Below are 26863 nucleotides of genomic sequence, written 5' to 3'. Positions count from 1 at the left end.
TTAAATTTTTTTTTTTTTTTTGATATGGAGTCTCACTCTGTCACCCAGGCTGGAGTGCAGTGGTGCGATCTCAGCTCACTGCAAGCTCCACCTCCCGGGTTCATGCCATTCTCCTGCCTCAGCCTCCCAAGTAGCTGGGACTACAGGTGCCTGCCACAACACCTGGCTAATTTTTTGTATTTTTTTAGTAGAGATGATGTTTCACCGTGTTAGCCAGGATGGTCTTAATCTCCTGACCTCGTGACCCGCCCACCTCGGCCTCCCAAATGACGGGATTATAGGCGTGAGCCACTGTGCAAAAAAAATTTTTAAATTGACATCATTAATTACATTAATTGTACATATTTATGGGGTATGGTGTGACATTTTGATATAGGTGTATTTAAAACTATAATCTAGTAAGATCAGGAAGTTAAAAGTGGCTGTATTTTCAAATATTACTTTTAAATACGAATATTCTTATTAATTGAGGGATTTTTGGTTGTTTATGAACAAAAGGTAATACTTTAATTTTTTAAATGAATGATCTACATCAATATCTACTGACAGTAGGAATTTGATATAAGTTCTTATGAGTAAAAGATACCATAGAATAAGCCCTTTTCTTAAAAAAGGAAATAATGATACATTATTTCTACAAATTTGTTTTTTAGGCATATACCAAATTGTCGATAATGACTATCTCCATGTTATAAGATTTAAAATGGGCCTTTACATTCAGACTTATGAAATGCCATGAAAAGGGGCCTAATTCTTTTGACAGAATTCTGTAAACACAGGATATTTACATATATTTATTCAGGAAAGACAATTGTTTCATGTACCAGATTTTTAATGCATTTGAATCTTTATTCTACAACACAAGCAACATAATACAATATCTTTTAAAATATTTTCTCTTTAGAATTTTCATTTCCACCTCAGATAAAATGTACACAAAATACACTTGCAAGCTTGCTTACAGAGACCTGTTAAACACGGAACAGACGGATTCTATAAAATCAAAGTTATATCAACATATAAAGGAGTGTGATTTTCAGTTTGTTTTTTTAAGTAAATGTGACCAAACTGACTAAATAAGAAGGCAAAACAAAAAATTATGCTTCCTTGACAAGGCCTTTGGAGTAAACAAAATGCTTCAAGGCTCCTGGTGAATAGGGTTGCAAGGATGAATTTTGCATTTTATAGGTAAAATGGTACACTGACTCAAATCATTATGGCTATACCAAGCTTCATTTATTTATAATCTTCAATGAAAATAAGTTGATTCTTTGGCATAATACTATAAGGAATAAAAGGACCCATACCACCCACTGGCTTTATCTAGAGTGAGAGATAGTAGTAGGGGAACTGTTTATAATGTAATTTGTCTAAGTTTATTCCTCTTAGAAAAGCGGGAAAAGCATCTTGAATAATAGTCTCTTAGCATGATTAGGGCAATAAACATCTTATTCCTATCTCCCCCATGCCCTCAACACAAACTAAGAAACAAAAATAACCTTTCCCTCTAGGCACCTCCTCCTGTCCCATCATGCCACACCTGGATATTCTATCACATTGTTTCAACTGAAGTGAAACCCAGCTTATCAAAAGCATTCATCTTTGTTCAGCTTTGCCTATTTTATGGGAAATCAATTTTTATTAGAGAGAAGCACTCCCAATAAGAACCAGATGAGAGAAATGCAGGACAAAGCAGCTTGCACATAATCCCGAGGTAGCCAGGGATGCTCACTGGGGCTGGCAGTGTCAGGGCCCGAGTCTCCCTAACTTTAGGAAGAAACATAATCTTTTATATATTAGTTCAACAGATTGGCTTTCGGATTCCCTCCTCTCCTTTTTGGCACCGGTTGGTAAAACAAAAATAAGTTATTCTTAGAGATTGCCTTTTGAAATTTAATTTTAAAATTAGTGTTACTAAAAGAACTAAATGCACAAATACTTTCCAAAACTTATGGGAAAAAAAAAAGAACTCTTCAATTATTACCATCCACAGAGCCAAAAACTCTGTGGATTGTCTCCTTGATGTCATTAACATTCTGATATGCTTTCTGATCTCACTAATTCTAGTAAATATAATCATTTCCTTCCATTCCTATAATAGTCTAAATTAATTTAAATGAGTCAGTATATTAAGCAGAAGTCTTTAGAGAAACCTCATTGAATCAATAAGCATTACGTGTAATTAATACAGTTTATAAATAGGTGATGATTGTTAAGTTACTTGTTTTTTTCTTAAATCATTCTCCCTATGGTCCTTAATTTTTTTTTAATGGTAAAAGAATTTCCAAAGCTAATTAATTAAATAAAGAAGAGATAAACTAAGGCCCCCTCTATATGAGTTAACATGATTTCACTGAATTCCCAAAGCACACTGATTATTTTTATATTTTTCCCGTTATTTGGAAGATGAAATAATGAATATGGTCTCCACCATGTAGGTATGTGCACAAACACAACATATTTACTGAAAAGTCAAAACAGGCACACCTACTGCTTAAAAGGGAATTGGTTCATTTTGCAAATTTCCATGAAGCCTTTGGGTAGACTCTTTACAGATATATATGAAATTGAAATGTTAATTTATGCCAGACAGTTAAATGAAAGATGAAGGTACAACAAGTAGTCTCATCTCATCTCAAAGGGCTAATATTTTGGTGGCCAATGAGAGATGTAAAACAACTGGCAAGCAAGCAACTATTAAAAAATCTGTAAGCCAGGAGCCAAGGCTGTAAAGGAGCCTACATGGAAACATCTCATTAAAACGATATGGACGGAAGAAATTCAAACACTACACACTTAAATTTAAAATCACCTTCAATACAAGTCAAAGGGTCAACATGATACAAATGATCATCCATAGAATCAATGTTTCTAAATACAAAGACGAGAAGCTTAGATTTATCTCACTGTTCCATAGAACTTATACATTCATTGTCTTCTAGCTTGTAAAAACCAATTGTTGGTATAATAAAACTGGAAACTGGGAAGATTGAGCAAGACTGCTGTATAGAATCCAATCCCAAGTTGTCTGCCCAAGGATAGATTCAGTTTTTCTCTAGCGTTTGATAAGTCAGGTTGATCTTAAAGGTAGTAGTTGGAAACTTTTTCAAGGCAGTGGTTCTCAAAGCATAGTTCCCAAAACAGCAGTATTGGCCTCACCTATAAACTTGTTAGAAATGCAAATTTCCTGATTTACTTAACTGGAAACTCTGAGCATGAGCCCAGCAATCTGTGTCTTAACAGGCCCTCCAGGTGATACTGATGTGTACTAAAGTTTGAGAACCACTGTTCTAAAGACAAAAGATACGGGACAACCACTGGTTAAACCTTCAGGATAGGAATTAACAGTAAAAACAGTTTTTGGTGGTTGAAAAGGGTGGAAGGAGCATAATTAGATGGAATTCACCAGCAGTGGAGTGCCATTTTGTCACCAAAGTGGTCAGCCACTCTCTCCTCCCTGGTACCCCTTTGTAGTATTGTACAAAGATACAGAGAAAAGGTTTTGTATGGTGCTCGTGGTGTGGTAGTGGTTTCTCTTCAATGATAGAATGGTACCACAATTTACAAAGAAACTGATGATCTCAGGAGATATTTTTGGTCTGTCTTCCCTGAAATAAGAATTGTGTTTTGGAAATCTAAAGGGTGTTCTGTTCCAAAATCTTGTTATTATTTCCACATCAAATAGCAAACACTACAATATAGCCAGAGAAAAAGGATCTTCCAAACAAACAAAAAAGGTATGTTTTCTAGATTGCTCCACTACTAAATGAGAACTTTTTTTTGAGGAGGCGTAATTATAAATCAAGTTCTTGACCAAGTTTACAAATCTTTCCCAGTAACAAGCTCATATTTCCAATAAAAAGTGCTCTTTTGCTTTCCTAAGGCCACACTAAATCTCCCTGGGGTCACCTAAGTGGTGCCCAAGCATATTGAAGTCTTGTCATCTGCTTACTGCAAGACTCTGGATTTTCCTTCTGCCTGTTTCTTTGTCTGTAAAACAAGTGGAAATGTGTAGATGTTATGGCACATGGTTACTAAGGATGTCGACTTGATGCCCTTAGCACCTGGTTCTTCAAGCAATCTTGTCCAACCAGCTGCTTCCTCTTCAGAGAATGTACATTTTGAAAAATGGTTATCCATTATTTTGCATATTCCCAAACTTTGTGCTACAAATTTAGTACCATGTATTTCCCAGAGAAGCAAGTAAAGAGGCACTGTTGGCTACAGGGCACTTTATTCTGAGTTGATTAAATGATATTTGAAAAAGGTTTACAAATCGTGCATGCCATTCTAGACACAGGCTGCCATGTACTTCTGTGTTAACAGCTGGCCATGAACAGTATTATTCCATCATTTCTGCCTAATTCAGTGAGTTTTCTAAAGTAACACTGAGTGTCTGCTTGAAGATTAAAGTTTAGATTTTGGCTTTATTTTCAAACACTTGAAATGTGTTACATATGATTTTTTAATGTATAAACACGATTCATTTTCTTTTTTCAACTTTATTTTTAAAAACCTCCGTAACATCCCAGACAGATCTGAGATGTCAAATAGTCTCATTTTAATGGCCTCATTCCTTGAAACTTTTTCTCATACTAGAGTGCTTACTCTGTGGACTTACAGCATGTTGTCAGAGAGAGTATGGCCTTTGAATTCAGAAACACCTCTTTTGCAACCAACTTTGCCTTTTGCTTGTTATCTTGGGCAAGTTTCTGAACCTCTCTGGGTCTGTGTTCTCATCTGAAAAAATGAGGAACACAATACTTGTCTCACAAGGTTGTTGTGAGGACTACGTGTGATAATACAGGTAAAGGTTTGCAATCACAGTGACATTCACCACTCTCTTCCTCCCTGCTATTTGTAACCTCTTGTTATTACTATCAGCTCTACACAAAGGTTTTCATTCTCTTTACTTTGATGGGACTGATACTGATGGATTTTCCTTTCTGAGAAAGAAAACTTTCCTGTATAAGCAGTATTGTGATGAATCTGGTAAAATCAAGGATATCTATTACATAACTGCATTCCCTTCTCACAGCCAAGGCTATTTTAAAACAACAGGGACGAAAAGCCTAATGATCATTGTACCAATATGTTTCAATTTCAAGGAACTTTTGAATTATATCAACATTTTTGTCATGTTTGATTTAAAATTTTTATTTTTATTTACTTTTTTGAGAAGAAGTCTCACTTTGTCACCCAGGCTAGAGTGCAATCTTGGTTCACTGCAACCCCCACCTCCCAGGTTCAAGCAATTCTCCTGCCTCAGCCTCCCAAGTAGCTGGGATTACAGGTGGCTGCCACCATGCCCGGCTAATTTTGTATTTTTAGTAGAGACAGGGTTTCACCATGTTGGCCAGGTCTCAAACTCCTGACCTCAAGAGATCTACCTGCCTCAGCCTCCCAAAGTGCTGGGATTACAGGCATGAGCCACCATGCCTGATTTAAAGTATTTTAATGAGAGCTGTTAAGTATGTTAGTATCTGTCTGGGTTCTTAATGGTCAGTCATTACATAGACCCCAAATAATAAAAGTGTTCTAGTTTTATATCTATGGTAAGGGCTGGAAAATTATCGTAAGAGGAGAGAAGATTGTGTAAAAAGGCAGTCTATTTTTAAAATATGATCAGGAGACACAAGAGCTAGGTGAGATGCTATGGACAGTGCATGAGGTTCAGTTGTGAAAACCGATGTCCTCATTAATGACAGAGAGAACTCTGTCCCTCCATACACTTGGCTGGGCCATCATCAGTCCCAGGTCTCTTATACTTGGAGTTTTCCAGATGTTTGTTTCATGAAGCACACTTTACCAAAATTTAGGAAAAGAAGAGAAAGATCTCAACTTTAGGGTAATAAAGTTTTGGCTATAAATACAGGCAACTAAAAACAATGTATAAACTTTCATTCTGCTTAGGTCTGTAAATACATGCTAATAACTGCTCTTCACTTTAAAAGGCTGCTTTGAATTTTGTCTTACTGTTGCTGCAAAAGAGACTGTGAGGAGAGAAACACCTGACACTTTCAGAGACTGGGAGGGAGTGAAACAAGTTTGGGGGTGGGCAGCTGAGTCACAGGAACAGGGCAAGAGACTGAGCTGGGCGGTCTGGGAAAGTGCCACTCCCCTCTCAGTGTTCTTCATCTCCTCCCTTGCTTCTCCACCTGCTGGGAAGAATCACCTGAAGGCCTACTTATTAGAGACTACTTTGCATCAAGCTGCAAATACCTCTGAGAAGTACTGCTGTCACTCAGTGATGTTTCTGGTTGAAATCTGATGTCAGTGTGGATGTCCAGTAACTCGAGTGCAGAGTATGTCAGGACTGGGTTATAGAGAAGACAATGGGAAGGTACCAAAACACTCTTAAAAATTATAGGTCAAGAGCTCTGTACACCTTCTCATCCTTTTATTCTTGGGACCCATATTCAGGCTAGAACTAGAACAGTGTTCGGACACAGTATAGGGTAAACTTATGTTCAAGAATTTTGGATCCCATAATAGAGCATCAGGGAGAACGCTGATTTCCAAATAACTAACATACTTTGGGACACAGTATTCACAATTATCATTTTTTTAGATGGAGTTTCACTCTTGTCGCCCAGGCTGGAGTGCAATGGCACAATCTCGGCTCACTGCAACCTCCGCCTCCTGGGTTCAAGCGATTCTCCTGTCTCAGCCTCCTGAGTAGCTGGGATTACAGGTGCATGCTACCACACCTAGCTAATTTTTGCATATTTGGTAGAGACGGGGTTTCACCATGTTGTCCAGGCTGGTCTCAAACTCCTGACCGCATGTGATCCGCCCACCTCGGCCTCCCAGAGTGTTGGGATTACAGGCGTGAGCCACTGCGCCCAGCCAGTATTCACAAATTGAGACAGCTTCCTTTGAATTTTTCTACTTTATGAAAAGTTGCTATGTATAAATACTGTAATTCTGGCCTCTGCTTTACTGAGGCCTTTTCCCCCAGTAAACTGTGGAGTACTCACAGGTTCACAAAGAAGAACTGAACCTCAGGTAAGCTATAAAAAGAAACAAAACAACTGTGGTGTTACTTCTGTTGGAAAATAAAAAAAAAAAGCAGTTATCCAACTTTCAATTCCATTTATAAAGTATAAAAATTCAAAAGTATACAACATAGTTCACTGATATCCCAACAATTCATTGCCTTTTAAGATCAAATAGCTGATTACCTGTTTCTAAACTTGAATTATTGTCTAGTGAGTGAAAAATGAAGGCAAACAGTGTTCTGTGGAACTGGGAAAAAAATAGATTCTGTGGTGATCTCTAGATGGCACACAGAATGATAAGGGTCTTTCTTTCAGATCACCTGAAGAAGTCACAACACTGCCTGCCTCTTAACCTCTAAGTTAGTTCCATGTTTCTCAAGGAGGGCAAAGTTTGCAAATACCCTTTTAAATCCGTGTTTCAAGACTGCAGAATTTGTCTTTTATTTAAAGGGTGACTTATTCATTACGAATAGAGCTGAGAAATTATAATGTATGCCTTAACAACTAACTCTGCTCTGTAGAATGTGTGTAAGTAAGCTTGATTGAGGAGTTTTCAATCATTAGGATAATGTAAAAATACTGTAAATAATAAGATAAAGCTTTCAGTACTTAGAAATATCCACCTGAAATACTGGTCTGAATGAAAAGACATCAAACGTAGGGTAACTTTACTTGCTAGATAGGAGAAATATTTTAAATAGACAAAATTTTCTAAATTTCAGTGTCTTTCTCCATTGCCTTCATTTTATGAGACTTGCGCTTGTGTAACTGACACCATAATTTTGCAAGATTGTTGTGTTATATTTTAAGATTGAAAATGATTTCATCATAATCCATCCCTACCCCACACTCCCTGCTCCCTTCCTGAGTCCCTTTCCTCCAAGTGTGTTGATATAAAATGAGTTGTGTTTTACTGTTTTGTTGTCTTAAAAACCAAACGTTATACCTTACGTTCAGATAATTGTGGGGCATGGAAATGTAAGTGCAACAAAAGACTAAGGCACCATTTTTTCTTTCCTTTCCTTGTTTGCCTTGGGGATGGAAGCAAACACCACGAGAACAGCCAGGGTGGCTGGTCGGTCTCATGTCTCTCGACGATCTATGTATCAGCCACTTTCACTGGGTACTCTGTGTCACAGGCTGACAAGCCACAGACTTCAAACCCTGCTAGGAAAGAACTTTCTTCTTTTAGACATACAGAAATCATACAGAAATCAAGGCACAACAGTACCTTATATGGGGAAATTGGTGAATAGCTGAAAATCTTATTTAGGAATAATTTTGAAGTGTTCTGGATTATTTTACAACAGAAGTCACCTCTTTCTTGATTATGACACCCAAGAATATGTTTTTATAGTTGTCTTCTTCCCAGCCAAACCCATAATCATAAATCTTCCTCCAGTTAATAATCCCTGGTACTAGATGTCTGAGTTTACATATCAGCTTGATTTACCAGCAGATATTGCCTTAGGAATTATATTTATTTTTAAGATGATAGATCAATATAGTGTTTTCAAATGAGTAACCCTTGAAAATGACCCATTTGGGGACAATGCTGTAAGCAAAAGCACTGGGAAATATACTTCAAGAGTTAGAAACATATCAAGGATTATAGATTCTTCTATAATAATGTGCAAAATCAGAATATCGTTTGTGTCATCTAGATACAAACCTTAGCATGGCCCCAATGCTGATCAGTGGTTGGAAAGGCTTTTTACATTAGGAAACATTGTTCTCCGAGACACTAGTTTAAGTGGGGCTGGTGGTGGGGAAAACGCAACAGTTGGATAGGCAGGCAGACTCTAACCCTCACTACTGCTGTTTGGTGGCGGAGTGGAATAGGAGTCTGCTACACAATGATGTCTACACAATGATGTCATAGACACGGCCCACCCTGCCCAGCCACTCCCTCACAGCCTGGCGAACTCTGATGTCAGTCACGTGACAGGTCAGCTGACTGATGCACGGGAACACTGCGGGCTGGAGGGCCGTAAAGGTCTGGTCTGGGAGAATCTGAATCTGATTGAGAACTGTTAGCACCATGTTGGTCCATGCCTAAGAGAAAGGATTTAAGAAAATTAGTGGCTTTCCCCCCTGGTTTTATTTGAACACTTGAGAGCGGCCCTGCCAATGTGGAAATGTTTTTTTTTTTTCAGGCTGTAGTTGCAATAAATTAGTTTTTGTTCATTTAATATGCCTATAATAAATTGTAGGCATATTTATTATGCCTACATCATAATTTCACATCCATAAAGATGGGCAGAGATTCGCCTTATTTTCAGCTTTCACAAACTACTAAACTCTTACTCCTTAGATTAGAAAAAACAAAAGCAAAAATAAAAAACCTCCCTTGCCTTCTCACAATGAGATCTCCATAGGCCATTCATCTCGAACTCATTTTTTGATGCACCATAGAATTACACTCTAAGCCCCCCTGAAGATTGAGAATTTTTATGTGCACAGGATGGGCTAGAAAAAGTTGAGATGAAAACAATTTGAAAAAAGTTAATTGGCATAACCACACAATATTTGCTTTTTTCGTTTGTATAATGCTTCATAACTACAGAATTTCTTCAGTGCCATTTTTGAATGACACACTAAGAACTCGATGCCAGTTAAAGCTTACTTTTTTTAAGACAGGGTTTCCCTATGCATCCAAACTGGTGTGCAGTGGCACTATCTCAGCTCACTGCAACCTCTGCCTCCTGGGATCACACAATCCTCCTGGCTCAGCCTCCCAAGTAGCTGGGATTACGGGCATGTGCCACCTTTCCCAGCTAATTTTTGTATTTCTTTTTTTGTAGAGATGGGTTTTGCCTTGTTGTCCAGGCTGGTCTTGAAAAAGCTTACATTTTATAAGCTTTAGCCTCATCTTATTTATACAGCTAAGTTCCTAATTTTCAATAATACACATTACAGTGGAGAAAAACAGTTCCTGAAATTACCTGAGACTAAAATTCCAGCTTCATAATGATATACTGATACTGGGAAATCCTGCACTTAGGCTCGGGCAGTCCTCTGACTTTGGAGGGAAATTGGTTCGTACTCCCTACCTGTTTCTATAAATCTTAGCCTGTGTGAGCCCGCTCTGCAAGGGGGGCCCATTCAGTACTGGAAACTCAGCTTCCCGCCCACCTCCTCTGGCCGCAGGGGTGTACCTGGATCTGTGCTTCTGCGTCTCTCACCGAGACACTAAGGGAGCTGCCGGTGGAGCCTGAGCGGGGCCTCTTGTCCTGTCGCAGCAGCTCGGGGCCTGCACTGAAGGAATGCCGCATTTGCCCTTGGTCCATCAAGTGCTGGGGACGCTGAAGCAGTGGGGAGTCCTGGCCCCTGGGACCCAGTGGCTCTCCTTTCTTCTCCACTTTGACCTCTTTGGGGAACGCGGCCAGGTTGTGCTGCTGTTTCCTCTTTTTGTATTCGGTCATCAACTTTGAAATGGTCTTGTCGGCCGCCATGGTGTAGATTTTGTTGCCTGCATTCTCCCACCACTCCTTCTTCCGGCTGGGATCCTTCTTCTCTACTTTGGGGCTGGGGGGCAGCAGCAGCAGGTCCCCACCAGCGGTCTTCAGGCTCAGGGACTCGCCCGTGTGCTCCCGGCACTGGCTTCTGTCGTCCTCGGAAGGGGTTTCTTTCCCAGAGAAGCCCCCCGTGGATGGGGTGGATGACTCGGACTGGAAGGAGGGCAGGATGAAGAATGGGTCGCCCTTGAAGATGGGAGGCTCCTCCAAACAGTTCTCCAGGTCCAAGTGCATCTGGATGTAGTTGTTGCACAGTTCCATGCACAGCTTGTGCAGCCTCTTGACCAGCCACACCCAATCTGCGTTGCTGACAGGCTGGACGCTGAGCAAGGGCATCCGTGCCCGCCACTGTCTCTTCTCCTTGCCTCTCGGGGGGCTGACCTGGGCGGTTTCCTCAAAGATGTCTTCATCCTCCGATGAACACTGCTGGGAAGAATCTGTGCTTCTCTCGTCGTCCTCAAAAAGGACCTTCTTCACTTGCTCGGCCGTGATGGTTTCTTGATTGGTGAGAACAGCACACACCAGGGCGTGGAAATAAATGTTAAAGCTCATCGCAGACTGACGGTAGAGGTTGGCGGCGCCCCCGATGCCAGACACTTTCTTCAGCAGGCACTTCAGCCCGGGGCTGGTGTCAAACTCCCTGGCAGTCCTGTAAGAGTCCAGCAGCAGGTCAAATATGACTGCCAAGTTCTGCATGGAGATGTATCTGAGGAAGCCAGCCAGCTTGGCTTCTGGCACTTGGATCGTCTTTTCCTCTCCAGGAGAGGGGCCTTTGACAAACTCTTCTAACAAGATGTCATATAAGTTCTGGAGTAACACCTGATGGGACAGCAGGCTCACCACAATTTCCCTGAAAGACACGCTTCAAGTGAAAAGAGAGGGATCGATGAATGGTTTTCTGCCCTACATCAGGTATTTCAAAGCAATATAGACGTTACCCATTTCAGAATGATATATGCAAATTTACAAACTAAACTACCTCTACTCAAATGTCTTCCGTGAAAAAAGGCATACTTTTTGGGCATTACATGATAACCATTTTAATCACAACTAGTGGACTTCTTGACACTTTAAAAAATTCCCAAAGCTATAGAATATAAGTTATGATGCGAAATTAACAGTTAACATCAAGATATATTTGTGAAAAGATATCACAGTTGAAGGGGGCTGGGGGCTTTTTTTGCCCTTGGGAACACAGAATACATTTTGGGTTTTCCTATAACCCATCGCATGAGGTCAGGTGTGGAATTTTCCATTTGTGGTGTCTCGCTGGCACTCAAAAAGTTGGGGTTAGGGATGCTCAACCTGTCCTATGTTTGCCAAATTTTTAAATTCACCAGTGTGGTTCAGTGTGGTTTTGGTTTCCAGTTTCATTTCTTTTCACTGCTCTTAGAATTTTATGAAAATAGTTGAGGCCATTATATGGCCAATTAATGCCCCAAACCGGATAATTATAAAATTATGACAACTGTTATTAATTTCAAAGGTCTAGCCATCATGTTAATAACATTTTGCTTTATGTCTCACTATGACTTTGAATGTAAAAATTTGTATAAGTAGGAAAAGTGCTTTTCTAACAGCAGAAAATGACAAATCCTGCATAAATCTCAATGTCAACTTTGCCCTTTGTCTAGTCCTCACTGAGGGAAAACACATTACTCTCAAAAACAGCAACCTTTTAAAATAAATCACGTTCACTTTTCTGTGGTAAAATAATACATAAAAGTTACTATTTTAATTTTTTGTGTATACAATTCAGTGATATTAAGTATATTCATAATGTTGTGTAACCATTACTGCTATCTATTGCTAAAACTTTTTCATCATTTCTAACAGAAACTTTGTACCCATTAAACAACTCTCCATTTCCCCAGCCTCAGCTCCTACTTAAGCTACCAGTAAACCCGAACACGCGTTCTTCTGAAAAAGAGGGCTCCAAAAGCTTATACCAACTTGGTCCAAAAGCTATCAGTTTGTTCTAATGTTTTCTGTCCATACTATAAGGATGTGAACTAAAAAGGGAAATTTTTTAGTCATCAGACAAGTCTGTCCCCATGACACCTATAACATCCTCAAGGGACGGGACACTACCTTATTCATCTTCTTGTCCCCAGTAACCGGGAAAATGGTGAGAGTAGCATTCAGTAAGTCTCCAAGTCAAAGAAGGAAAGCAGGCTGGCTCTGGGCACAGGCTGCCTGAAGGAAATGCTCCCCCTGAGAAATTGCTCTGACATTTGAACCCCACTCCCCTAGGATCCTGGATCCCTGACGCAGGAAGCACCACCAGAGGGGTGAATTTAATCAGCCTGGTGAAGGCGTGAAACCCTTCGCTCACAACATTGTTTTTTTATTACCTTCCCTAAGAAATGAAAAGCCATTTTCCAGCCAACACCTAAAGTGAGGCCAATGCAAAGCCATCTCTGAATTGTGGAATATCTTCATCCACCGAGATCATTTTTTGGATGCTTTAAGAGATACAGCTCCTAACTACGCATGTAAAAAAAGACAGCAAATCCCCTTTACCTTAGGTTTGGGTTAAAGGATGCAGTGACAAGAAAACAGAATGGGAAGGAAATAATACTGAAGAGATTAAGGTTTCACAAAGATAAGTGAAACAATTTTATAGATATGCAGTTCTTAATCATCTATGCTGATAGGAGACAAAGATCTCAAACAAAATCAACAAATAACTTTCTAATTCAGCGTACCCAAGGGTTTCAAGCTTTTTCTCAGCACACCTTTAAGAAGTCTGCCATTCTCCAGATTGGATAATTGAGAATTATTTGCATAACAAGTGGTTGACTTAAAACATGCTAATATATATATATCTTTTAAAAATTATTATACTTTAAGTTCTAGGGTACATGTGCACAACGTGAAGGTTTGTTACATATGTATACTTGTGCCATGTTGCTGTGCTGCACCCATCAACTCGTCATTTACATCAGTTATAACTCCCAATGCCATCCCTCCCCCCTCCCCCCTCCCCATATTAGGCCCCGGTGTGTGATGTTCCCCTTCCCATGTCCAAGTGATCTCATTGTTCAATTCCCACCTATGAGTGAGAACATGTGGTATTTGGTTTTCTGTTCTTGCGACAGTTTGCTGAGAATGATGGTTTCCAGCTGCATCCATGTCCCTACAAAGGGCACGAACTCATCATTTTTTATGGCTGCATAGTATTCCATGGTGTATATGTGCCACATTTTCTTAATCCAGTCTGTCAGTGATGGACATTTGGGTTGATTCCAAGTCTTTGCTATTGTGAATAGTGCCGCAATAAACATATGTGTGCATGTGTCTTTATAGCAGCATGATTTATAATCCTTTGGGTATATACCCAGTATTGTGATGGCTGGGTCATATGGTATTTCTAGTTCTAGATCCTGGAGGAATTGCCGTACTGTTTTCCACAATGGTTGAACTAGTTTACAATCCCACCAACAGTGTAAAAGTGTTTCTATTTCTCCACATCCTCTCCAGCACCTGTTGTTTCCTGACTTTTTAATGATTGCCATTCTAACTGGTGTGAGATGGTATCTCATTGTGGTTTTGATTTGCATTTCTCTGATAGCCAGTGATGATGAGCATTTTTTCATGTGTCTGTTGGCTGTATGAATGTCCTCTTTTGAGAAATGTCTGTTCATATCCATTGCCCACTTTTTGATGGGGTTGTTTTTTTCTTGTAAATTTGTTTGAGTTCTTTGTAGGTTCTGGATATTAGCCCTTTGTCAGATGAGTAGATTGCAAAAATTTTCTCCCATTCTGTAGGTTGCCTGTTCACTCTGATGGTAGTTTCTTTTGCTGTGCAGAAGATCTTTAGTTTAATTAGATCTCATTTGTCAATTTTGGCTTTTGTTGCCGTTGCTTTTGGTGTTTTAGACATGAAGTCCTTCCCCGTGCCAATGTCCTGAATGGTATTACCTAGGTTTTCTTCTAGGGTTTATATGGTATTAGGTCTAACATTTAAGTCTCTAATCCATCTTGAATTAATTTTCGTATAAGGAGTAAGGAAAGGATCCAGTTTCAGCTTTCTACTTATGGCTAGCCAATTTTCCCAGCATCATTAATTAAGTAGGGAATCCTTTCCCCATTTGTTTTTCTGAGGTTTGTCAAAGATCAGATGGCTGTAGATGTGTGGTATTATTTCTGAGGGCTCTGTTCTGTTCCATTGGTCTACATCTCTGTTTTGGTACCAGTACCATGCTGTTTTGGTTACTGTAGCCTTGTAGTATGCTAAGTCAGGTAGCATGATGCCTCTAGCTTTGTTCTTTTGACTTAGGATGGTCTTGGCAATGCGGGCTCTTTTTTGGTTCCATATGAACTTTAAAGCAGTTTATTCCAATTCTGTGAAGAAAGTCATAGGTAGCTTGATGGGAATGGCATTGAATCTAGAAATTACCTTGGGCAATATGGCCATTTTCATGATATTGATTCTTCCTATCCATGAGCATGGTATGTTCTTCCATTTGTTTGTGTCCTCTTTTATTTCACTGAGCAATGGTTTGTAGTTCTCCTTGAAGAGGTCCTTTACATCCCTTGTAAGTTGGATTCCTAGGTATTTTATTCTCTTTGAAGCAATTGTGAATGGAAGTTCATTCATGATTTGGCTCTATTTGTCTGTTACTGGTGTATAAGAATGCTTGTGATTTTTGCACATTAATTTTGTATCCTGAGACTTAGCTGAAGTTGCTTATCAGCTTAAGGAGATTTTGGGCTGAGACAATGGGGTTTTCTAAATATACAATTATGTCATCTGCAATCAGGGACAATTTGACTTCTTCTTTTCCTAACTGAATACGCTTTATTTCTTTCTCTTGCCTGATTGCCCTAGCCAGAACTTCCAGCACTATGTTGAATAGGAGTGGTGAGAGAGGGCATCCCTGTCTTGTGCCAGTTTTCAAAGGGAATGCTTCCAGTTTTTGCCCATTCAGTATGATAATGGCTGTGGGTTTGTCATAAATAGCTCTTATTATTTTGAGATACGTTCCATCAATACCGAATTTATTGAGAGTTTTTAGCATGAAGGACTGTTGAATTTTGTCAAAGGCCTTTTCTGCATCTATTGAGATAATCATGTGGTTTTTGCCTTTGGTTCTGTTTATATGCTGAATTACGTTTATTGATTTGCATATGTTGAACCAGCCTTGCATCCCAGGGATGAAGCCCACTTGATCATGGTGGATAAGCTTTTTGATGTGCTGCTGGATTCGGTTTGCCAATATTTTATTGAGGATTTTTGTATCGATGTTCATCAGGGATATTGGTCTAAAATTCTCTTTTTTTGTTGTGTGTCTGTCAGGCTTTGGTATCAGGATGATGTTGGCCTCATAAAATGAGTTAGGGAGGATTCCCTCTTTTTCTATTGATTGGAATAGTTTCAGAAGGAATGGTACCAGCTCCTCCTTGTACCTCTGGTAGAATTTGGATGTGAATCTGTCTGGTCCTGGACATTTTTTGGTTCGTAGGCTATTAATTATTGCCTCAATTTCAAAGCCTGCTATTGGTCTATTCAGGGATTCAACTTCTTCCTGGTTTAGTCTTGGGAGAGTGTAAGTGTCCAGGAAATTATCCATTTCTTCTAGGTTTTCTAGTTTATTTGCGTAGAGGTGTTTATAGTATTCTCTGATGGTAGTTTGTATTTCTGTGGGGTTGGTGGTGATATCCCCTTTATCATTTTTTATTGCATCTATGTGATTCCTCTCTCTTTTCTTCTTTATTAATCTTGCTAGCAGTCAATCAATTTTGTTGATCTTTTCAAAAAAAAACCAGCTCCTGGATTCATTGATTTTTTGGAGGGTTTTTTGTCCCTCTGTCTCCTTCAGTTCTGCTCTGATCTTAGTTATTTCTTGCCTTCTGCTAGCTTTTGAATGTGTTTGCTCTTTCTTCTCTAGTTCTTTTAATTGTGATGTTAGAGTGTCAATTTTAGATCTTTCCAGCTTTCTCTTGTGGGCATTTAGTGCTATAAATTTCCCTCTACACACTGCTTTAAATGTGTCCCAGAGATTCTGGTATGTTGTATCTTTGTTCTCATTGGTTTCGAAGAACATCTTTATTTCTGCCTTCATTTCCTTATGTACCCAGTAGTCATTAGGAGCAGGTTATTCAGTTTCCATGTAGTTGAGCGGTTTTGATTGAGTTTCTTAGTCCTGAGTTCTAGTTTGATTGCACTGTGGTCTCAGAGACAGTTTGTTATAATTTCTGTTCTTTTACATTTGCTGAGGAGTGCTCTACTTCCAACTATGTGGTCAATTTTGGAATAAATGCGATGTGGTGCTGAGAAGAATGTATATTCTGTTGATTTGGGGTGGAGAGTTCTGTAGATGTCTACTAGGTCCGCTTGGTGCAAGGCTGAGTTCAATTCCTGGATATCTTTGTTAACTTTCTGTCTTGTTGATCTGTCTAGTGTTGACAGTGGGGTGTTGAAGTCTCCCATTATTATTGTATGGGAGTCTAAGTCTCTTTGTAAGTCTCTAAGGACTTGCTTTATGAATCTGGGTGCTCCTGTATTGTGTGCATATATATTTAGGATAGTTAGCTCTTCCTGTTGAATTGATCCCTTTACCATTATGTAATGGCCTTCTTTGTCTCTTTTGATCTTTGATGGTTTAAAGTCAGTTTTATCAGAGACTAGGATTGCAACTCTTGCTTTTTTTTGTTCTCCATTTGCTTGGCAGATCTTCCTCCATCTCTTTATTTTGAGCCTATGTTTGTCTCTGCATGTGAGATGGGTCTCCTGAATACAGCAAACTGATGGGTCTTGACTCTTTATCCAATTTGCCAGTCTGTGTCTTTTAATTGGACCATTTAGTCCATTTACATTTAAGGTTAAGATTGTTATGTGTGAACTTGATGCTGTCATTGTGATATTAGCTGGTTATTTTGCTTGTTAGTTGATGCGGTTCTTTCCTAGCATCAATGGTCTTTACATTTTGGCATGTTTTTGCAATGGCTGGTACCGGTTGTTCCTTTCCATGTTTAGTGCTTCCTTCAGGGTCTCTTGTAGGGCAGGCCTGGTGGTGACAAAATCTCTCAGCATTTGCTTGTTTGTAAAGGATTTTATTTCTCCTTCACTTATGAAACTTAGTTTGGCTGGATATGAAATTCTGGGTTGAAAATTCTTTTCTTTAAGAATGTTGAATATTGGCCCCCACTCTCTTCTGGCTTGTAGAGTTTCTGCTGAGAGATCTGCTGTTAGTCTGATGAGCTTCCCTTTGTGGGTAACTCGACCTTTCTCTCTGGCTGCCCTTAACATTTTTTCCTTCATTTCAACTTTGGTGAATCTGACAATTATGTGTCTTGGAGTTGCACTTCTCAAGGAGTATCTTTGTGGTGTTCTCTGTATTTTCTGAATTTGAATGTTGGCCTGCCTTACTAGGTTGGGGAAGTTCTCCTGGATGATATCCTGAAGAGTATCTTCCAACTTGGTTCCATTTTCCCCCTCACTTTCAGGCACACCAATCAGACACAGATTTGGTCTTTTCACATAATCCCATATTTCTTGGAGGCTTTGTTCATTTCTTTTTACTCTTTTTTCTCTAGACTTCTCTTCTCGCTTTGTTTCATTCATTTGATCTTCAATCATTGATACTCTTTCTTCCAGTTGATCGAGTCGGTTACTGAAGCTTGTGCATTTGTCACGTATTTCTCGTGTCATGGTTTTTATCTCTGTCAGTTCGTTTACGGCCTTCTCTGCATTGATTATTCTAGTTATCCATTCTTCCATTCTTTTTTTTCAAGATTTTTAGTTTCTTTGCACTGGGTACGTAGTTCCTCCTTTAGCTCTGAGAAGTTTGATCGACTGAAGCCTTCTTCTCTCAACTCGTCAAAGTCATTCTCCGTCCAGCTTTGATCCATTGCTGGTGATAAGCTGCATTCCTTTGGAGGGGGAGATGCACTCTGATTTTTTTGAATTTCCAGTTTTTCTCCCCGCTTTTCCCCCGTCTTTGTGGTTTTATCAGTCTTTGGTCTTTGATGACAGTGACGAACTGATGGGGTTTTGGTGTGGGTGTCCTTCCTGTTTGTTAGTTTTCCTTCTAACAGTCAGGACTCTCAGCTGTAGGTCTGTTGGAGATTGCTTGAGGTCCACTCCGGACCCTGTTTGCCTGGGTATCAGCAGCAGAGGCTTGGGGCTATCAATGTCAAGGCTATTAAAACAAACCCAAACCAACTAACACAGGTTTCTCTACTTAAATGCTGTAATCTGGTTTTAGGATTACATCTAAAGTATGCACCTGGCCAGCATATAGTTTTCCATAGGTCTAACTCATCTTCCACTACATCCTATACTGAACTAAGAATTGCCCCTGCAAATAAGAGTCAAATCTAAGAATGCAAAGCATAGAGAGTTTGGCTGAGAGCTCCTAAAGAATGTTAAGGAATGTCTTTTGCCTCAGTGACCAGTGGGATTGGTGAAAGAATTTAATATGCTTATTTTGTTTTGCCTAACTACAATGAGTGGGCAATTGCCTATTAAACGTGCTAGGAAAATTTATGAGCCATGTTGCTATATTTTCAAACTGTAACCTTTTAAAACCAATAATATAAGGATATTAGGCTATTCCTCCTTTGTTTTATTTATAATTTGAATGCAACCTATTCCTTTTTCCTACTTTTACATCAAAAATATTTCAGCAAGAATAACTGGCTGAATGTGAATTAGAAATAGGAAAAAAGGAAGAAAAGAACTGAAATTCTGAAGTAAATCAATGCTTAAAGATGCCAAAGGATTGAACAATCTTTGGTAGATAAAAAAATGACCAACACTTAAAAATCAGTGACTGGTGGTTGAGGGAAACAGACTAGAATTGGTAGAGTTTTATTGCTGAAGTTGGGTGACTGGTTCACATTTATTTTTTATTCATGCTTCATAACTTTTGAACATTCTACATTTTTTTTGTATGTACCAATAATTGACCAAAAAATTATTACCTAGAAATTTCACCCAAATAATTGTTATATTAATCAAACTGCCCTGCTAACCCAGCTACCTGTTTGTTTGTTTTGAGATGAAGTCTTGTTCTGCCACCCAGGCTGGAGTGCAGAGCGATCTCAGCTCACTGCAACCTCCGCCTCCTGGGTTCAAACGATTCTCCTGCCTCAGCCTCTTGAGTAGCTGGGACTACAGGCATAAGCCAGCATGCCTGACCCAGCTAACTTTTGGACAAATCACCCAGAGCTTGTGAAATGATACCAACTATCTTTATTTGGGCTGCCGTAACAAATACCATAGACTGGGTGGCTTACAAACAACAGAAATTGGTTTCCTGTAGTTCTAGAGGCTGGATGTCTGAGATCAGAGTGCCAGCATGGGTGGCTTCTGGTGAAGGCCCTCTTCCAGACTACAGATGACCACATGGCAGAAAGAGGGCAAGGGATCTGCCTCTTCTTTTAAGGACACGAATCCCTTTCATGAGGGCTCCACCCTCAAGACCGAATTTCCTCCTGAAAGGCCCATCTAACATCATCACATTGGGGGTTAGGAGTAAAATACATCAATATTGGGGGACACATTCAGTCTACTGCAGCAACTCTCTCCTTGAAATGGGAAACGGCAGAGGCCTTATGCCCAACCAGACCTAGTTTTTTTTTTTTTTTCTTTTAAGACAGGGGTCTCGCTCTGTCACCCAGGCTGTAGTACAGTGGTATGATCACTGCAACCTCCGCCTCCCGGGTTCAAGGGATTCTCCTGCCTCAGCCTCCTGAGTAGCTGGGATTACAGGTGCACATCACTATGCCCGGCTAATTTTTGTATTTTTAATAGAGACAGGGTTTCACCATGTTGGCCAGGCTGGTCTCAAACTCCTGACCTCAGGTGATCCGCCTGCCTTGGGTCCCAAGGTGCTTGGATTACAGGTGTGAGCCACTGCGCCCAGCCCAGAGCCAGTTTTGATTCTGACTCCACCTCTTTGCAGTTGTGTGTCCTCGGGCAAGGGACCCAAGCCTCTCTGTATGTGCCCTCACTGTGTTTCACATAGAGTGCTCAAATACTTAGCACTACTATTAATGTGTCAGAAGTTTAAAAGTGGGAAATCTTGGTCATTGCCTTCATCCTCAAATCTAGAACGATATTTTTAAGGGAGGATGATAGTGTTTAGAAAGGGCAAGTTTCCTGGGGCAGAGCATAGACCTTTTTGTCTTCCAATAGCCATTATTGTTCCTGGGGAGGTTTATGCGCTTCTCACTGAAACAATCAGAACCATGCCTCAATTTACTTCTTATTTTTTAATGAGACAAGGTTTTGTTCTGTTGCCCAGGCTGGAGTGCAGTGGCACAATCATGCCCACTACAGCCTGGACCTCCTGGGCTCAAGTGACCCTCCCACCTCAGCCTCCTGAGCAGCTGGGACTACAGGCGCATGCCATCATGCTTGGATAGATTTTTATTTTTTTACTTTTTTGTAGACATGGCTCTCACTATGTTACTCAGGCTGGGCTCGAATTCTGAGCTTAAGTGATCCTCCTGCAGTTCTGGGATTAGAGTTGTGAGCCACCGCACCCGGCCCCTATTTTTGTTTAAGATAGTAAGTGTATGACATTATGGGTTGGGCTGTGTTCCCCCAATTCATATGTTGAAGTCCTAACCTCAGAATGTGACTATATTTGGAGAATAGGTCTTTTAAGAGGTAATTAATTCAAAATGAGGTCATGAGGGTTAATTTTAATTCAAAAATGACTGGTGTCTTTATAAGAAGAGGAAATTCAGATATACACCCGTACAGAGGAAGTCCCTGTTAAGACACAGGAAGAAAATGGTCATCTAGAGGTCAAGGAGACAGACCTCGGAGGAAACCTACATATCTGACTTCTAGGTGCCAGAACTGTGGGATATATGGTTCTGCTGTTTGAGTCACCCAGTCTGTGGTACTTTCTGTGGCAACCTGGGCAACCTAATACATATGAAATGTGGGGAATTTGGTTACAAGGCTAACCGTTTTTATGAAAACCTTTGCTAAATGACTCCACAGATGTTTTCAGTATTCCTGGCCAAAGCTTGGATTACAATGCGTGAGAAGTGGAAGTGAATGAACGTTCTTATTCATAAGCACTCTATGAGTTGAGATTTAGGTACTTACCTTTTCTTGGTGTGTCCATTTGGTTTTTCATCAGGAGGCAGCTCAATAATGAGCTGGCAGGACTGAGCATGGTCAAAGTTGTTTGGTGTCTTTGGTGAGCACTGGGTGTCCAGCATAAACACCTGTATGGGTGTGCAAAGGTACATTTCAGAACTCCAGTGTCCTCTGCTTGACCTGTCAGGGATCAGCTGGATGACCCTGGGCAAGTTAAGCCTCATCTATAAAATGAGGATAATGGTTTCCTATTTGATATGTTTGTTGAGAGACTTAATTGATACGTGTATATTACATATGCAAAGCATTAGAACAGAGGAGTAAATAATCAGGGTTAGCTGCTGACACTAATACTAGCAACACTACTAGTTCTACTATGTGACAATTCATTATACCCCAAATAACAGGTATTGGCACTTAATATTAACTACAAGTAAATAAAGAGGGGCTTTGTAAAAGATTCTCTCTGATTTTTGAGTCTTTGGTATCATATTCAACACAGGGATAAAAAATGAGTTGGGACTTCTGTCAGGATTACTGGTGGTTACTGATAGGGCCACAGTGCTCTACTAGGCATGGCAGATGTGACTAAGAAAATACTGAGCACTATTGGCTCTCTGACCCAAATGATTTTCTTTTACATGACTTAAAATACTCTCACTACTTTCCTCTGGAAAGATTTTATATATATAATATATATATTATTTTGTATATTATAATAATATATATCATATAATCTTATATATAAATAAGATTATATATGATATATATTAAATATATATATTTATAATATATATTTTATATATATATATATATATATATAGGATCTCACTCTGTTGTCCAGGCTGGAGTGCAGTGGTGTGATCATGGCTCACTGCAGTCTCAACGTCCTAGGTCAAGTGATCCTCCCACCTTAGTCCCTCGAGTAGCTGGGACCCAGGTGTGCACCACTATGCCCATCTATTTTTTAAACATTTTTTTCCTTTTTTTTCAAGTTTTAAGTTTGGGGTCCACGTGCACTATGTGCAGATTTCTTACATAGGTAAACGTGTGCCATGGTGGTTTGCTGCACAGATCATCCCATCATCCAGGCATTAAGCCCAGCAACCATTAGCTATTCTTCCTGATGCCCTCCCTCCCCCATCCCCCACAGGTTCCCAGTGTGTGTTGTTCTTTGCCATGTGTCCATGCATTCTCATCAATCAGCTCTCACTTATAAGTGAGAACATGCAGTGTTTGGTTTTCTGTCCCTGTGTTAGTTTACTGAGGATAATGGCCTCCAGCTCCATCCATGTTCCTGCAAAGCACATGATCTCATTCCTTTTTATGACTGCATAGTATTCCAGGTACCACATTTTCTTTATCCAGTCTATCACTTATGGGCATTTAGGTTGATTCCATGTATTTGTTATTGTGAATAGTGCTGCAATGAACATGTATGTGCATGCATCTTTATAACAGAATGATTTATATTCCTTTGGGTATATGCCCACTAATGGGATTTCTGGGTCAAATGGTATTTCTGCCTCTAGGTCTTTGAGGAATCACCACACTGTCTTCCACAATAGTTGAACTAATTTACACTCCCGCCAACAGTGTAAAACTGTCACTTTTTCTCTACAACCTCACCAGCATCTGTTTTTTGACTTTTACTAATAGCCAATCTGAGTGGCATGAGATGGTATCTCATGGTGGTTTTGATTTGCATTTCTCTAATGATCAGTGATGTTGAGCTTTTTTCATATGTTTATTGGCCACATGTATGTCTTCTTTTGAGAAGAGTCTGTTCAAGTCCTTTGCGCACTTTTTAATGGAGTTGTTTTTTCCTTGTAAATTTGTTTAAGTTCCTTGTCAATTTCATAGAGATGGAGTCTTACGGTATTGCCTAGGCTGGTCTTGCACTCCTGGGCTCAAGCAGTCCTCCTGCCTTGGCTGCCCAAGGTGCTGGGATTATAGGTGTGAGCCACCATGCCCGGGAAGGTTAGAATACTTTTAAAATATTTTCTTGCAAAATCTTGTAACAATTATCAGATTTTCAAATAATGAGTTATTTTAAGAGTGAATACATAAGGAAAATTTGGGATTGAGGAAGAAATAGAGAAGTATTAAGTAGTATTAAGTATTAAGAAGTGAAAGATTGTCCAGTTGTGGTGACTCATGCCTATAATCCCAGCACTTTGGGAGGTTGAGGCAGATGGATCACTTGAGGTCAGGAGTTTGAGAACCAGCCTGGCCAACAAGGTGAAACCCCATCTCTGCTAAAAATGCAAAAATTAGCTGGGTGTGGTGGTGCACACCTGTAATCCCAGCTACTCTGGAGGCTGAGGTAGAAGAATCACTTGAACCTGGAGGTAGAGGTTGCTGTGAGCTGAGATCACACCCTGCACTCCAGCTTGGGCAACAGAGCAAGTCTTAAAAACAACAATAACAATAACAACAGCAAGAACAAAAAACAAAACAACAAAACAGAAAAAGAAGTGAACAATTCACTAAACAGTTCTTGCTGTTCTTCTCCATTAATGATCTATTTCAGAAGATTCTCTTGCTGTATGATTGGACAGGGTTGCAGAGACCACTGCAGGCACGCGTGTAAATGCTTTAGCCAGATGTACTAACTGCGTATTTAGAGCAGCTATCCCTTTGGAGGGCCACCTTCTTGGTTTCTCTGTTCTCACTTCTAGCTACACCATTGCTGTAGCAGCCACAATTGCCATGCTGCTAGCAGTGGCTCTTCGTTGCAGCCTTACAACCTTTCCTTCCCAACTTCTGCAGACTGGCCATGGAGGCTTCAGTGGGACATGCTGCCTTCCTTCAGAACCAGCAGAATTATCAAGTCCCAGATGTTAGGGCATGTGCTCAGCAGAGATGTGAGAAACTGAAGATAGAAGGTTCTTGTCCCACTACCTCAGGATAGCTGGGAAAAGCCCCAAAGAAGCCAGATCTGGCTAAGAAACTTCTCAACTGACTGAGTTCTTTACATGGGTAATCAGGGGATCCCAGATTATCAGTGTGCTAAGAGAAAATTTTATTAAGAATTTAAACAGATCTGGTAGAGAAAAGGGGCCTTGCCTTTTGAGTATAACCTCCAATTCATTTCTTCAAATTTAACTCAAATGTGACAGTTCAATTACATTTGTAAAACTTGTTTAATATTTTAAATACATACCATGCATACACATGCATATGCATATGCAAAACAGTTTCTTCATATGAAGACCCAATTCAGACATGTCTGTTGCTATTATATGATGGAATATTTAGCCAGTCAATGGTTGTTGGGAATTTAGTCCATTTCCATTTTTCACTACTATGAATAGCATGGTTATGATTATATATGAATTTGGGGATGGCATTTAGCTGGACTGCTGCTGAGAGTCACATCCAGGGTTTCCTAGAGGCAGACTGCCATGTCACTTAGGAGCTTAGGGCATATCTGTAGTTTGTGATAGTACTATATTCTTCCAATATTTCTGTGATTCAGTAACCCATTGATTCAACAAAGACATACTAAACATTTTCTCTAGGCCTTGCTCTAAAAATACCAAGGTAAATACACAGAATGTGTTCTCTGCTCCTCAGGAGCTGACAATCAAATTTTGTGACTTCTTACATGTGTCTCAAGAAGAGAAAGCCATTGGTATATGATGATTCCTGCATGAGTGAATACACTTGAATTTTAATGCTACATTCAACTCAAATGTAGTAAGCAACTTTTAAATGTTAAGTTCTGTGTTGTGAATGAAAGATATAAGAAAAAAGCCCAAATAAGTTTGCCATTGTTAGGCACTCATAGTCTAGCAGTTAACAGTAATAGTTAAGCAAATACTTACAGATAGCTCAAGCAAGTTACGTACAAAGGACAGTGATTCTATTTGATCTGGGCACTGGAGGATGCAACAAGCAAGAGATGATGGACAGGAGGTAATGCTGTTGATTGGGTTCATGTCATTCCTGGCAAAGAATGGTACTGGCAAGAGTTGGGAGCAACAAAGTGTATGTCCCTCAGGGAATGAAAGGCAATTTGGTGATGCAAGACCTTGAAGGAAGGTCTCCCAACATGCATTTCAAGTTTCTAGAGGCCCTGAGATCAAAAGCCCCTGCCCTTACCTGCTGGGCCATGGCTCGGATGCGCCAGTACTCGGCCTCGGCACTTGGGGAGGAGGATGGGGCCGCCACCCGCACCTGGCAGCCTTCCCCGCTGAAGCTCTCTGTGCCGCTGTGGAAGCAGCCTAGCAGGTCCTGGGGAGAAATAGCAGATGCTTACTGAGTGCATCCTGGTTCATGGGCCAAGCCCAGTCTTGGATCTGAGATCGTTACTGTGCCTGAGATAAAAGTACTGACCCAGCAACTTCTTTCTCACCCTCTGCAAGATCTAAAGTGAGGCTGCCTGCTCAGAGGAGGCAGAACCCATGTGCCCAACATGATAAGGGATCAGGAGCTAAAGACGGTTAGAACTGCTCCAGGGAGGGCTTCCTCCCAGTGATGTACCTTCACTGGCTTGAGTGTGGCAGAGAACGCATCTTGCAGGGCACAGCAGGCAAGCCTCCACATCTCCTCAGTGAACACAGGGCCTGCTGTCACAAGGACGTATCTGCCAAAAGAAACAAGTTGTTGTTTTTTTTTTGAGACGGAGTTTTAAAACAACATTGCTCTTGTTGCCCAGGCTGGAGTGCAATGGCATGATCTTGGCTCACTGCAACCTCCACCTCCTGGGTACAAGCAATTCTCCTGTCTCAGCCTCCTGAGTAGCTGGGATTACAGGCATGTGCCTCCATGCCTGGCTAATTTTGTATTTTTAGTAGAGACAGGGTTTCTCCATGTTGGTCAGGCTGGTCTTGAACTCCCAACCTCAGGTGATCCACCCACCTTGGCCTCCCAAAGTGCTGGGATTACAGGTGTGGGCCACCGCACCCGGCCACATAGGAGTCTTGAATTCCACTTTGTTGCCACAAAATTTAGGCCATATGGACTCATGCATAGGTTTATTCTGCAGCTCCCTGCCAAGTCTCCCTGTCTCAACCGTCCAGTATTCCATTGTCAAAATACTACTTCCTAAACCATTTTAATATAGAAATATCAATGGATCCCCTCTACAAATAGGCCAATCATTAAGCGTAGACTTGTATGCAAGACTGTATATATTCTGTAGTGATTTTTGGATTCTAGTTCCATTTTCCATCACTCCTCTACAACTAACAAGCAAAACCAAACCCCAAACTCTTATTGTCACTTACAACTCTAATCTCAATACTATTTTGTTCTTCTACTTGGAAAGT

General features: G+C 40.3%; 1 protein-coding gene across 2 annotated transcripts in view; it reads right to left on the bottom strand.

Moving 5' to 3' along the window:
- Window positions 1-6383: 6383 nt before the first annotated feature.
- Window positions 6384-26863, bottom strand: part of LOC105465707 (ARFGEF family member 3) — a 183210-nt gene continuing 162730 nt past the window's right edge. For both annotated transcript variants that reach the window (XM_011714278.3, XM_071096517.1), the window contains 5 exons: window positions 26076-26178; window positions 25695-25826; window positions 21594-21715; window positions 10160-11381; window positions 6384-9056 (listed from right to left, as the gene is read on the bottom strand). In XM_011714278.3, the coding sequence (XP_011712580.2) occupies window positions 8865-9056; window positions 10160-11381; window positions 21594-21715; window positions 25695-25826; window positions 26076-26178 (1771 nt within the window). In that variant the 3' untranslated portion in view covers window positions 6384-8864. The remainder of the gene's footprint in view (window positions 9057-10159; window positions 11382-21593; window positions 21716-25694; window positions 25827-26075; window positions 26179-26863) is intronic.

The sequence above is a fragment of the Macaca nemestrina genome, chromosome 5, assembly GCF_043159975.1.
Source record: "Macaca nemestrina isolate mMacNem1 chromosome 5, mMacNem.hap1, whole genome shotgun sequence".
NCBI lineage: Eukaryota > Metazoa > Chordata > Mammalia > Primates > Cercopithecidae > Macaca > Macaca nemestrina.
This window is presented reverse-complemented; position numbering and strand designations above follow the sequence as displayed.